This window comes from Dermacentor albipictus, chromosome 1, assembly GCF_038994185.2.
Source record: "Dermacentor albipictus isolate Rhodes 1998 colony chromosome 1, USDA_Dalb.pri_finalv2, whole genome shotgun sequence".
NCBI lineage: Eukaryota > Metazoa > Arthropoda > Arachnida > Ixodida > Ixodidae > Dermacentor > Dermacentor albipictus.
In genome coordinates, this window is record NC_091821.1 from 360,368,567 (window position 1) to 360,381,283 (window position 12,717).

General features: G+C 44.2%; 1 protein-coding gene across 1 annotated transcript in view; it reads right to left on the reverse strand.

The window, feature by feature from the left end:
• Nucleotides 1-7,616, reverse strand: part of LOC139054115 (uncharacterized) — a 187,504-nt gene extending 179,888 nt beyond the window's left edge. Inside the window, exon 1 of the mRNA XM_070530678.1 lies at nt 6,687-7,616. Within this exon, the coding sequence (XP_070386779.1) occupies nt 6,687-6,819 (133 nt within the window). The 5' untranslated portion in view covers nt 6,820-7,616. The remainder of the gene's footprint in view (nt 1-6,686) is intronic.
• Between the last annotated feature and the right edge of the window lie 5,101 nt (nt 7,617-12,717).

Genomic DNA, 12,717 nt, shown 5'->3' on the forward strand with positions numbered 1-12,717 from the left:
ATGTTCCGTTCGCTTTATTATTTTTTGTCCAATATATATCTCATTGTCACGCTGCAATTAGTTCGTTTTTATGAGTAGATGTAGGCTTGCTTTCTCGAGCTTTTGCAATGGTGTTTCTGTAATGGTATTATATTAAGAAGACAAATATTTGCAGTTTTATGTCCCGGATTCACAATCCCTCAGAAATTGCAATAAGGAATCATGTGCCCTGATCTCGTTATGTGAACAGACAAAAGTTTCGTTTGCGTGAGAAATGAAGCTCTCAAAAAAAAAAGAAGGAAAACATTGTGACCTAATTCCTTTTGTTTTGCGTTAATGTTTGAGTGAGTTACAAATGTAAAATTATTAAAATAACAGGAAACTATTCTATGCACGGTATAACTATCACAATAAAAAATCTAAATTGCTGCATAACTAGCCACGATGAAAATAATTTAGTCACAACGTACCTGAATATACTGCCTAAATTATTTTCGATAAAAGCAGCCAATAAGCCTAAATTGGATGAACGAGGGTGTTTATGTTCAGCATGAAATGAATCCACTCAACGGCGGACTGTTTCGTATAATTTTCCCTGGCTTGCAATATATTTTATGTAAACTATATGGCATTAAATCTAAAATAATAAAGCGAAATTCAACGCAATTCAGTGACCCACATATATAGTGATAAAATAAATCAGCTTCTTTTACACATTTGCGACAAAAACATGATATCCTTGTAAATAATGTGGAGTAGCATAGTTTCGCGTATCGATACATTTTCGCACTATGCGTTATCCTAATACAGTGTAGGCTGTTTCCTAGTTAGTGTATCACTGCGATAGTCAATTGCAAGCTTTGTATGGATTCCTGTCATGGAGTATGAGTGTATTCAGCATTATGTGTAATATTATGAAGTCAACATTGCAGGGGACTTTTATTCGAGCGCAAAGTAAATGCATTATACACTAATTCAGATGTTAGAAATGAGTTTCTGTCAATCAACTTTTTTTCTCAGTCATATTATGGCCACGGCTTGTACCTAAGGCAACGTCTACCGTTGTTCGACATTCAACTTTGGTCTCGTTTTTAGTCTCGGTGACGGTAAAATTCAGCGCAATTCGGATGAACGCTCATAGTCATATTTGATCACCCTCAGCATCTGAACCTGACTTTATGTAACGCCCACTTTCTTGACGCTTCTTTTCCTTTTTTTTAATAGTGCCATGCTAGCACTTGTTCTTTATTTAATTTCTATAAAAGTGATAGTGAAAAAGTCATACTCATCCACTGTATTTTCATTAGCCGCACACCACTGGCTGTGTTTTCCAGCCTCTGCCTGGGGCATCTGTGTTGATAAGAACTTCCAAAGAACAAAAAATAAGCAAATAGCTCACTAGAAACTACTGCCCTAAATGAAAGCAAGCTCATATAAACTTTTAGTGCTAACATTAGAGCACTTTTCTAGACTCCTTATAGCTCCGCCAAGGTAAGTAATACATTCAAGTCAAATGCTTAGCCTAACTACGCTGAGCAAATGTTTAGTGCACACCTCAAAACGCCGTTTATTCACTCTTTACGTTACCATGCTTTATACGCCTCCAACACTCTCGTTAACGAAAAATGTTTAGGAAAGTTGCGCAACAAACATTTACTGGTTCCTCTCTCTGCTGGTGGAATCATTTCTCGCCTCAGCCAATGTCATCAATTTATTCAGGAAGCAATGTAAAGGCTGCATTTTCTTTAAAAAAAAACAAGAAAAAAGGAGAAAGCCATTGCAGCCAACCAACAGCCAGTATTTCCAACAGCGGCAGCAAAGCAGCCTACAATTCCGCGCCTCCCCAGTGTATAAGCCACGGCGCAAAAGACAGTAGTGAATTTAAAAGTTTGAAAATTTCGCAACTAATGCCACTACCAGTGAAACCCCAGCGAGCGACGCGCGAAACTCGACTACGTTATCATGCACGTCTCCAGCGCGTTTAACCCCTCGCTTCGCCTCCATTTTTTTTTCTTTAAGAGTGCCTCTCTGAGGAGCACTGCGGATGATATGGGACGGAAGTATTACCTTGACAAGGCAAAGCAGGGAGTGGCTCCGTGCGGGCACTATTGTATAGGTTGCGGCAAAAATTCGTAGCACCATTCTGTTTAAGAAGCCTACATGGAACCGGACCCAGATACAAGATTAAGCCAGGTTCGCGATTGACGTGTGCAAACTTCATCAGCCACGGACGTTTCCTTTCGCCATTTACGGGAACATTCTTACGGAACTCTTTAACGTTGCCGGCTACCTGCGAGAAATCACTGCGAATCAAGACGACAAGATCATTCTCTCTCACATCCCCTTTTTCTTTTCCTCCATCCAGAAATGGGGATCCGTTGATCGCGTGACATCTGTCACTAATGTCGCCAAAATGCCGTCATCGTCTGAATGTCTTAGCGAGGGAGAGACGATCGGGGTCTTCCTTCTCATCGGCTCTATTGCTTCTCCATTGTTCACCCTTTTTATGTGACTGCATTTATGCTTCATCTAATCTCCCATGCGTCCACGCTCTTTCCTTTATGGCTCTCCATCCGTGCCAGCACGCGCGCTAGAAGTACAGATAGCTGGGCTTCCTCTATGCGAGTTTCCCTAGAATGATGTAGTACAAATACGCACGCTTCAAACTCCCCACCTATCTTTACCAATGCAGCTTCCCGAATTAAAGGCGCGAAGCGTAGCAGAAAAAAAAGGAAAAAGAAAGACAGAAATAAAGTGCGGTCCTCATTTTCTTTTTCTTTCCCAAACAAGCATCATTTGCCGTTCGGCAGCCGTAAATGACATCTGCGCACGCGATCGGAGGCACTGACTGTGAGATAAAAGTGAGTCGGAGCCAATGGTGGGTTGCATAATTTGCAATTACGCCGCGGCTGCAGTCGTGGCTTGGGCCTGGCCGCGGAGAATGTACAGTGCGCAGGCGAGTTGAGGAGAGACAGAGAAGAGTGAAAGGCTGATTAGGGGAAAGAATGAAAACTCTGATAAGGACGGAGAATAGCTGCTTAATGCTCATAAGCGTTCTTCCGTCCTCATTAAGTTCGCTCATTAAGACAACAGTCACTTTTTCCTCTCTGTCTTCTGGTTCTGCGTTTGACTTGTCGTGTCGTGTTTCCTTATTTTGTATTTAATTTCTCGGCCAGAAAGTTATTGCTCCTGCTAATATCTTTTCACTGGTTATTGTCATTCGTGAAAGTCGATTGAGAAAAAGAAAAACAAGCACCCAAGCTTTGGTCAAGCGAAACGTATACGTCATTGCAATGAAGAATGATATTGTGCAAATACCGAAAAAGTTTAATGCACCGCAGAGTCAGCAGACGCCTGCATACTCCATTTCACTCGTTTCATGTAAGCGCCACAAGGACCACCTCAGTGTCCCGTAATGGAAGCTGGTATTAACTATTTATTCATTTATATTTACCTCAAACAGTTGCTTCGTTGTGTGTTCTTTTGAAATAATTACTTTACCATTACAGTCTGCTTAGTTAGAACCATAGGCATACCAGTGTACATTTTACACACCCTAATGGACGGGCTCAATGAGTAGATGGAACGTCTGCAGAAAATGCGCACACAGAAGCAGAAAAATAAGAATGATGGATTGGTGTGCTACAGCGACATATAGACCGCCTGCATGCTACTTCTGCTCAAAGCGGCAGTTAGCTTGCTCATTTTTAACTGTTAATTTCTTCACGAAACGGACGGAGTAATTTGTCAAACAAATTGTTCTGCGGCTAACTTTTTCAGCTATGTTCGCCCTACACGGCGGCAGGCAGCTTCTGCTCAGAAGGTATGCCGCCCCCCTGTAATTGCCATCAGTGTTAACGAGTAAGAAAATTTTTTATTGCGCACATGAAGGCCCAAATGAAAATAGGGAGAAGAAATTCGCGATCTCGCACATTTTCTTTTAGCTTCCGTCTTGTTTTCACTTTCGCCTTCCTCTTAAGCGGAATTTGGGGCAGTAATTATTTTCATAATTGTAGTCAGATGAAAGGTGTGGCTGTGCCCGAATTCAACTTCGAGAAAGGTATCTTGCCATTGCTCGCTTTTCATTCGCGCATTCAGGGTGTTACGACTTCGGAAAGCAGGTACGCGTATGAGCAAGTAGTTGGTTAATTGGTAGGGCCCTGCAATCGACGCCGGAAGCAACAAAATGACAGCTTGCACACTTCAGTTATTCTTCAGTAGTGAAACTACGCGACTAAATTTTGTGCGCTAGGTAAGATGAGCCGCTCGATAGTATAGCTACTTTATATAGCAACAAAAAAAAAATATATTAGGTGTTCACATCAGGATGTTTGCAGGCAAATACATGGAGTCAATTGACACAAGACGTAAGTGTCGTGCACTCATGATGATAAACAGCAATTCTGAATAAGTTTTAGTCATGAAGCTGTGGCTCATATATGTACACGTAATTATAAGGCAAATCATCAAAAAAACGAATGAGTAAAGGACGGCAAAAATAATTATATGTACTGGCTACCGAAAGATACAGTGCAGATAAAATATGGGAATTAAACGCAGTTCACTGCATAGGGTGGATGGATAGATCACGCCTGAACAAAATAAAGTACCACTTGAAGAGCAGATATGCTCTGCCAAAATTCCCAAAATTAAGGAAGTTTTAAAAAATGAAGTATCATGCAACTTCAGGTAAGGTTAAATTAGAACACTTGTTTCCCTTTGCTCAAAGTTCGGCCAAAGACTCGGACTCACCAAAAATAGAAGGGATAAAACCAAAACCGGCTTAAACCATCTATAAACATGTGGAGGGAGAGGGGGGGGATTAAATTGTGGTGTTTTACGTGCGAATACCACAATCGTATCATGAGCCATTCCGTAGTGGGGGATTGCGGATTAATTTTAGCCACCTGAGGCTTTCGGACTTCTCTCTTTCTCTCATCTTTCTATTCGCCTTTTTCCATCTCCCAGCGTAAGGTATGTGACCAGACGCATTTCTGCTTAACATACCTGCCGTTTCTTGTTTTTTTCCTCCTCCTTTCCGGCTTTCCGTCTTCCCTTCTCTCTCTCTCTCTCTTCCTCCTCCTATGTTGGAGCACGCGTTTTCTTCAGGTGCCAATCATACCATATGAAAGTTATCGCTCACTGCGCGTGGCCCACGCTCACATAATACACACAGTAGCAGTAACTGATTTTGGCTCACCTTGACCAACAGATGAATGCGGTAGCCTCAAAAAAAAAAAAAAAAAGATGGCGTATGATTTCTGCGAACGAGCTAACCAGTAAATCGATAAATCAGCATGTATAGTAATTCTCGCCGATGGGAAGAAACATAAAAAATAACAGTAGTCGTGAACGCCATAAAGAAGAAATCGCGCGGATGACACACAAAAAGGAAATCATAAGGTCAGCTTGTCCTAACAATTCCGTTGCGTATGCGAGTGATAAGAAACGTCGAGCAGTGGTTAAATGTAAAAGAACAGGATGCCGGAAAGATTAGCAAGGTGGTAGAAAAAATGAGAAAAAAAGAAAAACAAGCAGACTCTACTCAATTTTAGATAACACTCCTTTCTCTTCTTCCAATTTTTTTAGCAGCTTACTCTGCGGTACAGACGTGTATTTAAATAAAAGAGTGGAGGACCTCTTGCTGTAGATGTTCCAATAGTACCTTAGCGAATGTATCATGCCTAAGCCAATGCATATAGCTGTCTTCTTGATCCGTTCGATAGCTTGGCGGCTCTAAGAATATTTTCTTGGGGAGTCCTCGCCCTCCAAGAGCTGACGAATGTCCGCTGCAGAAGCCCGTGAAACGCACTTTTGGATTGGGGACCCCCTGAGGTCAAATGCGGTGAAGAGCACTTATAAATTTTGGAATCCTCAACAAGTTTAAAGATTCACGCGTGATGATGATAAGGACAGACTGCAGCAAGCAGTACCATGCTGTTCTGGAGCCGAGAGCGACGGCTCGCAGTGTTCGCACCAGCAAACTCGTTCTTGGTGAAATACTTGCTTGAAAAATGCGCCCGATGATGCCAATCTCGGTTTATCCACTTCTCACCCCCTCCTATACCACGACCTGCCACATTTCCCTCCATTTGCTGTGTAATGTTCAAAACATACGTTGCATCCATTGTAATTATTCGCTATAGCCGAACAGGATTATTCGCATTATCCCACACAGCCTCATCGCTTCAGACAAGTACACAAAAACGAAATACAGAAATACAGAAAGAAAGAAAGAAAGAAGGAAGGAAGGAAGGAAGGAAGGAAGGAAGGAAGGAAGGAAGGAAGGAAAGAAAGAAAGAAAGAAAGAAAGAAAGAAAGAAAGAAAGAAAGAAAGAAAGAAAGAAAGAAAGAAAGAGAATCATAATGACATTATTATTTTGCTCAATTCGCTCCATAAAAGCACTTTTTTTTAAGTAGTCATCTCTGTTTTCGCCCCCAATGTGCTAACACTTTTCATTCTTAAGGCGCATTGTTCTGCACACTCTGGGAAATCTGAGCTGGAGACGGACGCCTTCAGCCCGTTTTCTAGCTTTTAAAGGTCGATCGCAGCAGAACATGAACATTGAATAATGATGAATCCGCCATGACCATCCGCGCACTTTTTAATACTCATAAACGCTTTTCGCAGAAAAAAAATTGGAGTGCATCTGAAAGCGAAAAACAACCTGTCTCACTAACTAGAAACAGTCAACTTCGCCACTCACCTGTGACCGCCTGGTACCGGGCGCCGACCTGTCGGGAGAAGCATCCAAGCAGCAGTACTACTCCAAACAGTGCGCCGCTCCTATGGCGTGGCCGCCGGGTCACCCACACACATCTATCACCGGCACCGCACATGCCGCCCTGTCGCTGTCTCGTCGTACGTCAGCGGCTAAAGCCGACCACGAAACAGAATTCCAGTTCAGGCCGTGGACCCCCGTGACACAAATTCGGGGACACCCACTGCACCAACGTCACGGCGCAGGAGAGCAACAGCTGATTCAACAAGAGACGATACAGAAACAGTAATCGCAGGAGCAACAGCAGCAACAGAAATCCAATGTGTTCCACTGACCACGAGAACGGCGCGATGGCCAACCGACGAACACATCGGGAACGACTTCCGCGCCGGAATTCCGTTCAAGGCGAGTTCATAACTTCACCGGGAACTTGGTCAACACACACGGCTGGCCTCGCGGAATGACACCCCGGATGACGGTTAATTACTGCGGTGTCCCCCCGTTATGAAACACGAAGTCCCTTGAAATGTTCCGGTTTCTAAACGCAGCTTCCACAAGACCACAGCTGGTGTCGTCTAAGGCTTTCTAAATTACAGTGCGAGCCCGTCGGCCGTACTGCGATGCCGCTGCCCCGACCGCGCGCGTCTTGCGCTCGGATCCAGCGTATCCGGTGTGCACGGAACCAAAGTGATAGACAAGACAGTCAGGGCATTTCCGCGAGCTTGCGAACGGTTGTTGTTGAAGAGTCGAGTCACGGTGAGGGGCGACTCGCGCAACGGCCGATCGGCGGCCAGGACACGTTCCCGTGCAGGAGCCGCTGCTTTGCGCCCCCCGAAGCGAGCGATGAGGGAGAAAGAAATCCTCGAGACAAGAACAAGAGGAGGAGCGGGACGAACGCACCAGCGCGGCCGGATCAGCGCGCGCTCCAGACAGCAACTCGCGGGCGAGCGCGAGCGCGGGTCCGCGGCTGCCTCAACCCCGGCTGCCGCCGCCGGCGGCGTTGACGACAGCGCGCGCCGCCCCAGCGCCCTCCAGGAGTGGTGTCGGGAACCAGAAACAAAATGCAAGAAAGAAAGAAAGATGGGGCAACACAGCACTGGCCGTCGCGGTACCCGGCAGGGCTTGCTTTTGCAGCCTCTCATTTTTTCTTCATCCTTTGTGTTTTCTTTACTTCCTCCCCTTCTCACCTCTCCCCCCCCCCCTTGCTCCAGGGAAAGCGCTCGGGAGTGCTGGTTTCCGGTCCTGGCCAGAAGGCCGTGAACACGACTTCTGGCCTTGTCATTTTGAGGGTGCGCCTGCGCTTTGTTTCGATGTGTTAAAATTTTTATACCATCCACTTTCCTTTGACGCCATTACTAATATCGTTCTTTCTCTCGTCCCACACACCTTATTTTTTTCTCCATAATTCTTCCAGAGGCGACGTCACCGGTTAACAGTTTCGCAGCACCCTTTGATCTCTTATGGGCCGCGACCTCTTCGTTTTCAACGGTCTAATTTGTAAGAGATGGAAAGAAACTGGGTTAATGAATGTAGGCTTCTGCTGATCCCATGTCTATTTTCTTTTCCACGCTTTTTATTTCCTCTGTTTTCCTTTTTGCTTCTTTTTTGTGCGGCGTATGAATGAACCACCGAAGCGCGCCTGATATTCCAGGCACGAAAATGCAGCTCGCTGCATTTTTTTCTTATCTTCTTTTGCCTATGTTAGGAATTGTATCTATGGATTGTTCAAATATCCTTGGCATTAACATTTCAATGTGGTTTAGGCGCCGTGGCTTTGACAATCGTAGCGGCTCCAGTTTTATGCATGAAACAGAAGAACTTAGAACGATAACGGGCAGATAGTTACTGATGTAATTTTGAGAGGTCGCGTAGCCTAATAACATACGTACGAAGGAGAAAATTACCAAAAGGTTGGGAGGCATGTAGGCACACTTGGTTCATAAAGATTTGGTCGGATGCCAATTTATATAACGGGCGGAAAAACGTCTTCATGTACGCAATAAAGTACTTGGGGCGACAGAAAGAGGCAAGAAATTTAGTCACTGTGAACACTTGCTTTGTGTTCGCGAAGGCTGCGGGGGACATTGTGGCATTAATGGAAACGCTGACACTGCTTTTGTATTGGCCATTCCAGAGAACAGTGAGAAGCCGTTGATGAATCAGAGTTCGAAGGCTGTCAAAAAGGCAAGCACTGAGTAAACGCTACGTTTTGATTTGAGGCTGACCGGTCATATTATACGGAGTGCTGGCTGTTAAAGACCCGGCTGCACCATTGGAATAAATTAAATGTCCTTATTGTGAAAATTTGCGTACTTGTGATCATTGACTTAATACTTTGTTTCGTATTACTCTTATCAAGGAAAACTGCCAAAAACCCGCATTTGATCTTTTCTATTTCCTGCAAATCGGGGACTCTCTGGCGCGGAGCTGAGTCAAAATCAAAAAGAAAGGAAATGATACCTGCATTGTAAGAATTGCACCATATGTGCCTTGGTCAGCCAGCAGCTGTTACGCATCAATATTTGGCTACGTGCTGTTCTCTCTCTCTCTCTCTCTCTCTGTGTGTGTGTGTGTTCTATAAATTTTGAGTATCTCTAGAACGTGCCACTTTATAGCAAGGAGAAAACAACGACCCGTACATATTGACTCTTTCGTGTTTCTTGCGTTTCTTGAGCACAGTCTTCACTTTACGCCACTATGCTCCGCACCGAATGAGACAGTAATTGCGGTGCGTCGTCGAAATACATCGTTCCTCATAATCGTTTCATGGCGTGCAAAATGTGCGTGTTCGGTAATCTCTAGTAGGAGAAGACAAAGCAATTCAGTTCGACGTATTTCTCAGGAAGAAAGAGACTAAGAAAGTAGCAAAACATTCTGGAGGATTTTGCCTGCATAAAGATGCTGTTAGCATCTGGACAGGGCTGGCAAGCCCTTACAAAGCAGCTGGCAAGAGGGCGGGCATGGCTATTCGTTGCTTACGAAATACAAGCAACAATTACACTGACCGGTAAATACATATCTTAGGGCTGTGCCTTGACAGTACACCCGATTTCTAGTGCCCCAGGTAATACGCGTAGCAATTACACTCGTAAACCATGCCCTAGGAAACTCACTGGCGCTATGGCCGCCACCGAGTTAATCAGTAACACCTTGCTTACCTGCACTATATGTGTACGCACTATGTACGAAACATGCTCGCTGAAGCCCTTTCATTAGTTGCTTTAGACCCTTCAAAGCGACCTTCTCTGAGGTATAGTTGAACTTGAACCCGTGAGATCGCCAAGCGTGCAATTTATGTCCTGCTAGCAAGTAGGTGTTGATAGAAATCATTCAGCGTGACTTCATTGGATTGCACCTCGATTACTGCGTGCGTTAGAGAAAAAGAAACAAGGAAAATGCAGGGAGAATAACCACAAAAAGTCTGGTTTGCTACCCAGTACAGGAGGGGAGAGGGGATGAGATTTTGAAGAGATAGTAAGCGAGAAAGGCGAGAAGAGAAACGGGAATTGGCGCAGCAAATCAAAGTGGAACATGTCCTTAATCTTGCAAGACTGTAAAGCCCATGAAGCGAGCCAGTGCTCTGGCCGTTTTTAGCGCGCATGTCCCTTGTGACAACTGTTCTGATGTATTTTACCCGGACCGTGGCCGGCCGTCCAGTGCCTCCAACGTAATACATGGCACCTGCCTCTGTCTGCTATAACGTGGACAGCTGCTTCAAAGACGCCGGTGTACACAGAATCAGATTCACGCTAAACAACAACACGTTAGTGTTACGAATCATTTATTAGCTACGGATGAATGGGCTGTCTGGAGCAGGTTAATTAAGAGCAGGTTTTCTTTATGTTGACAGAAGCAGGCAGCAATAGAAAACAAAAGACGAAACACCAGCAATGGAAGTCCGTCAACTAAGAAACAGAAAAGGGGGTGAAAGAAAAAGAAAACAAATTAGGCACACCTATACTAGAAAATAAAGTAGCAGCAGCTATACGTTATACAGGAGCCATGCAGTTTCTGGACTCTCTAGACTAGAGTACATATTGGAGGTTATAAGCACGAATGGTAATTATTATTCATGTTGCGATTAAGATCATCGTGTCATTATGTTTTATTCTGACAATTTTAGAGAACTTTGTCTAGTGATTAGTCAGTCATAATGCGGCAGTAGTGGTCTATTGGAATGAAGATATCCGAGTAACATTGACGGTGTCTTTAACTTGCAGATGAATCTCGCCCCTAATGCTTACAACGACGAAGCTTGAAACTGCGTCGAATAAGTTTAACAGTATCGTGATACCCCCAAAACTTGAGCCGCAAACTTAACATGGGCAATGCGCTGCCTTCCATTGTTAAACATTGCGACGAATGTGAACCTCCGGGGTTTTCTTTGCAAAGCTGCATTACAGTGAGCAATTGTCTTTCCGTTACCGTAAAATTCCGTTAGGGCTACAATAAAACGTGTTTTCGATCGATCAAACCGCTAGCGTGCGAACTCTGCAAGCGTAACGAGCACATCGTTTCCGCATAACATGCCGCGTTTCCTCCAGATCCTCGCGCAACACAATCGGGAAGCGATCTTAAAATCACATCAATGGAAATCGAAGTTAAACTGATGGATTTTTAAAATGACTTCTCGCGTCAGGTTGTTTCTTCGCTGCTCATGTATAGTCGACTTCAACCGTTTGAACTTTTCATTGCCATTCATTCACAATTTGTTAACTGCTACTCAAAGTTGAGTTTGCCAGACGGCACGTGCTAAGTCAAAGCCATGGCCGAGTCCAGAGCACTTCAAGGCAGCGTTCTACGTTAGACTAGATTTTAACTTGCTTTACTTTTCTACTCCGCCTTTTTCGCCGCCTTTGTGCAGTCTGGTTGCGGCAGACTGGAACGATGAATATGATTGTTTCTCTACACAGTCTCATCTCATAAACCACCCTTCAGAATCTCGCTTATGCATGTACGAAACTTCGGACTTAAAAGCAGGTCGCTATAAAGTAATTTGTAATGTGAACAAAGAGGTATAATTAGGGTATCAAACTAAGTCTTCCGATAACAATGTTATTGAACAGCAAGGGCTAGGCAAGCCAGTGGGTAGTGCCGGCTTTTGTTAAATGTACTTGTCTCTGTGAAACTTATATCAGTATCTTATTTCTGCTCTTCGTGCCAATTCGGACATCTCTAAGCGTTCCATAAATTGTATTGCAGCACACCGGAGTCAACCTATCGTAACGTCAAGAGAATACTGCTGCTCCATGTAAATATATGCTGCGAACTATTTGTCATGCATGTAGAACTTTACGTCAAGCTTTAAGCTACTATGTAGTTTAATGCTTATGCTTAATGCTAATGATACTTAATGGTGCTTAATGCTGATGTTAATGCTTAATGATGATGCACTATATATGGTGCATCACACTATTCAACGGCCACGTACTTAAGAAGAAAGATTAGAGCTAGAGTATAGCCCTAGGCAGCTCTTAAAGCTTACTGAGCAGCGTAATAAAAGTATAGTTTTACTGAACTCGGTGCTATTGGTGGACACATTAGCGCATCTATTTATACAGGTATTATGCCTGCAAACGTATACCTTGAGACTGTCCGCAGGATTCTCTCTCTATCTTTTTTTTTGGTTCAGTGTGCGTAGCAGCATTGGTACAAATGAGCCAGATAAAGCCCACCTTGCTCAAGGCTCTAATGTAGGAAGTAGGTTCATTAATCTAGTCATTGAAATGCCACCATACTACTATTCAAACTGTATGTCACATTTTTTGCACCCCTTTCCTCTCTCCCTTCAATACGGTAGGTTTTTTTATGGAATTCGGCTTTTCTAAATAAACTTTTTACTTCACTTCCTCACCCGCCGGGTTGGCGTATATAGTTGTTACGGCTTTGGACTGCTAAGCTCGAGGTTGCGTGATCCGATTCCGGCCACGGCGGCCGCATTACGATGGAGGTGGCATGCGAAAAAGTGTGTCCAGGGGCGTAGCCAGGCGAGGGGGGGGGGGGGCTTATGGGGCTT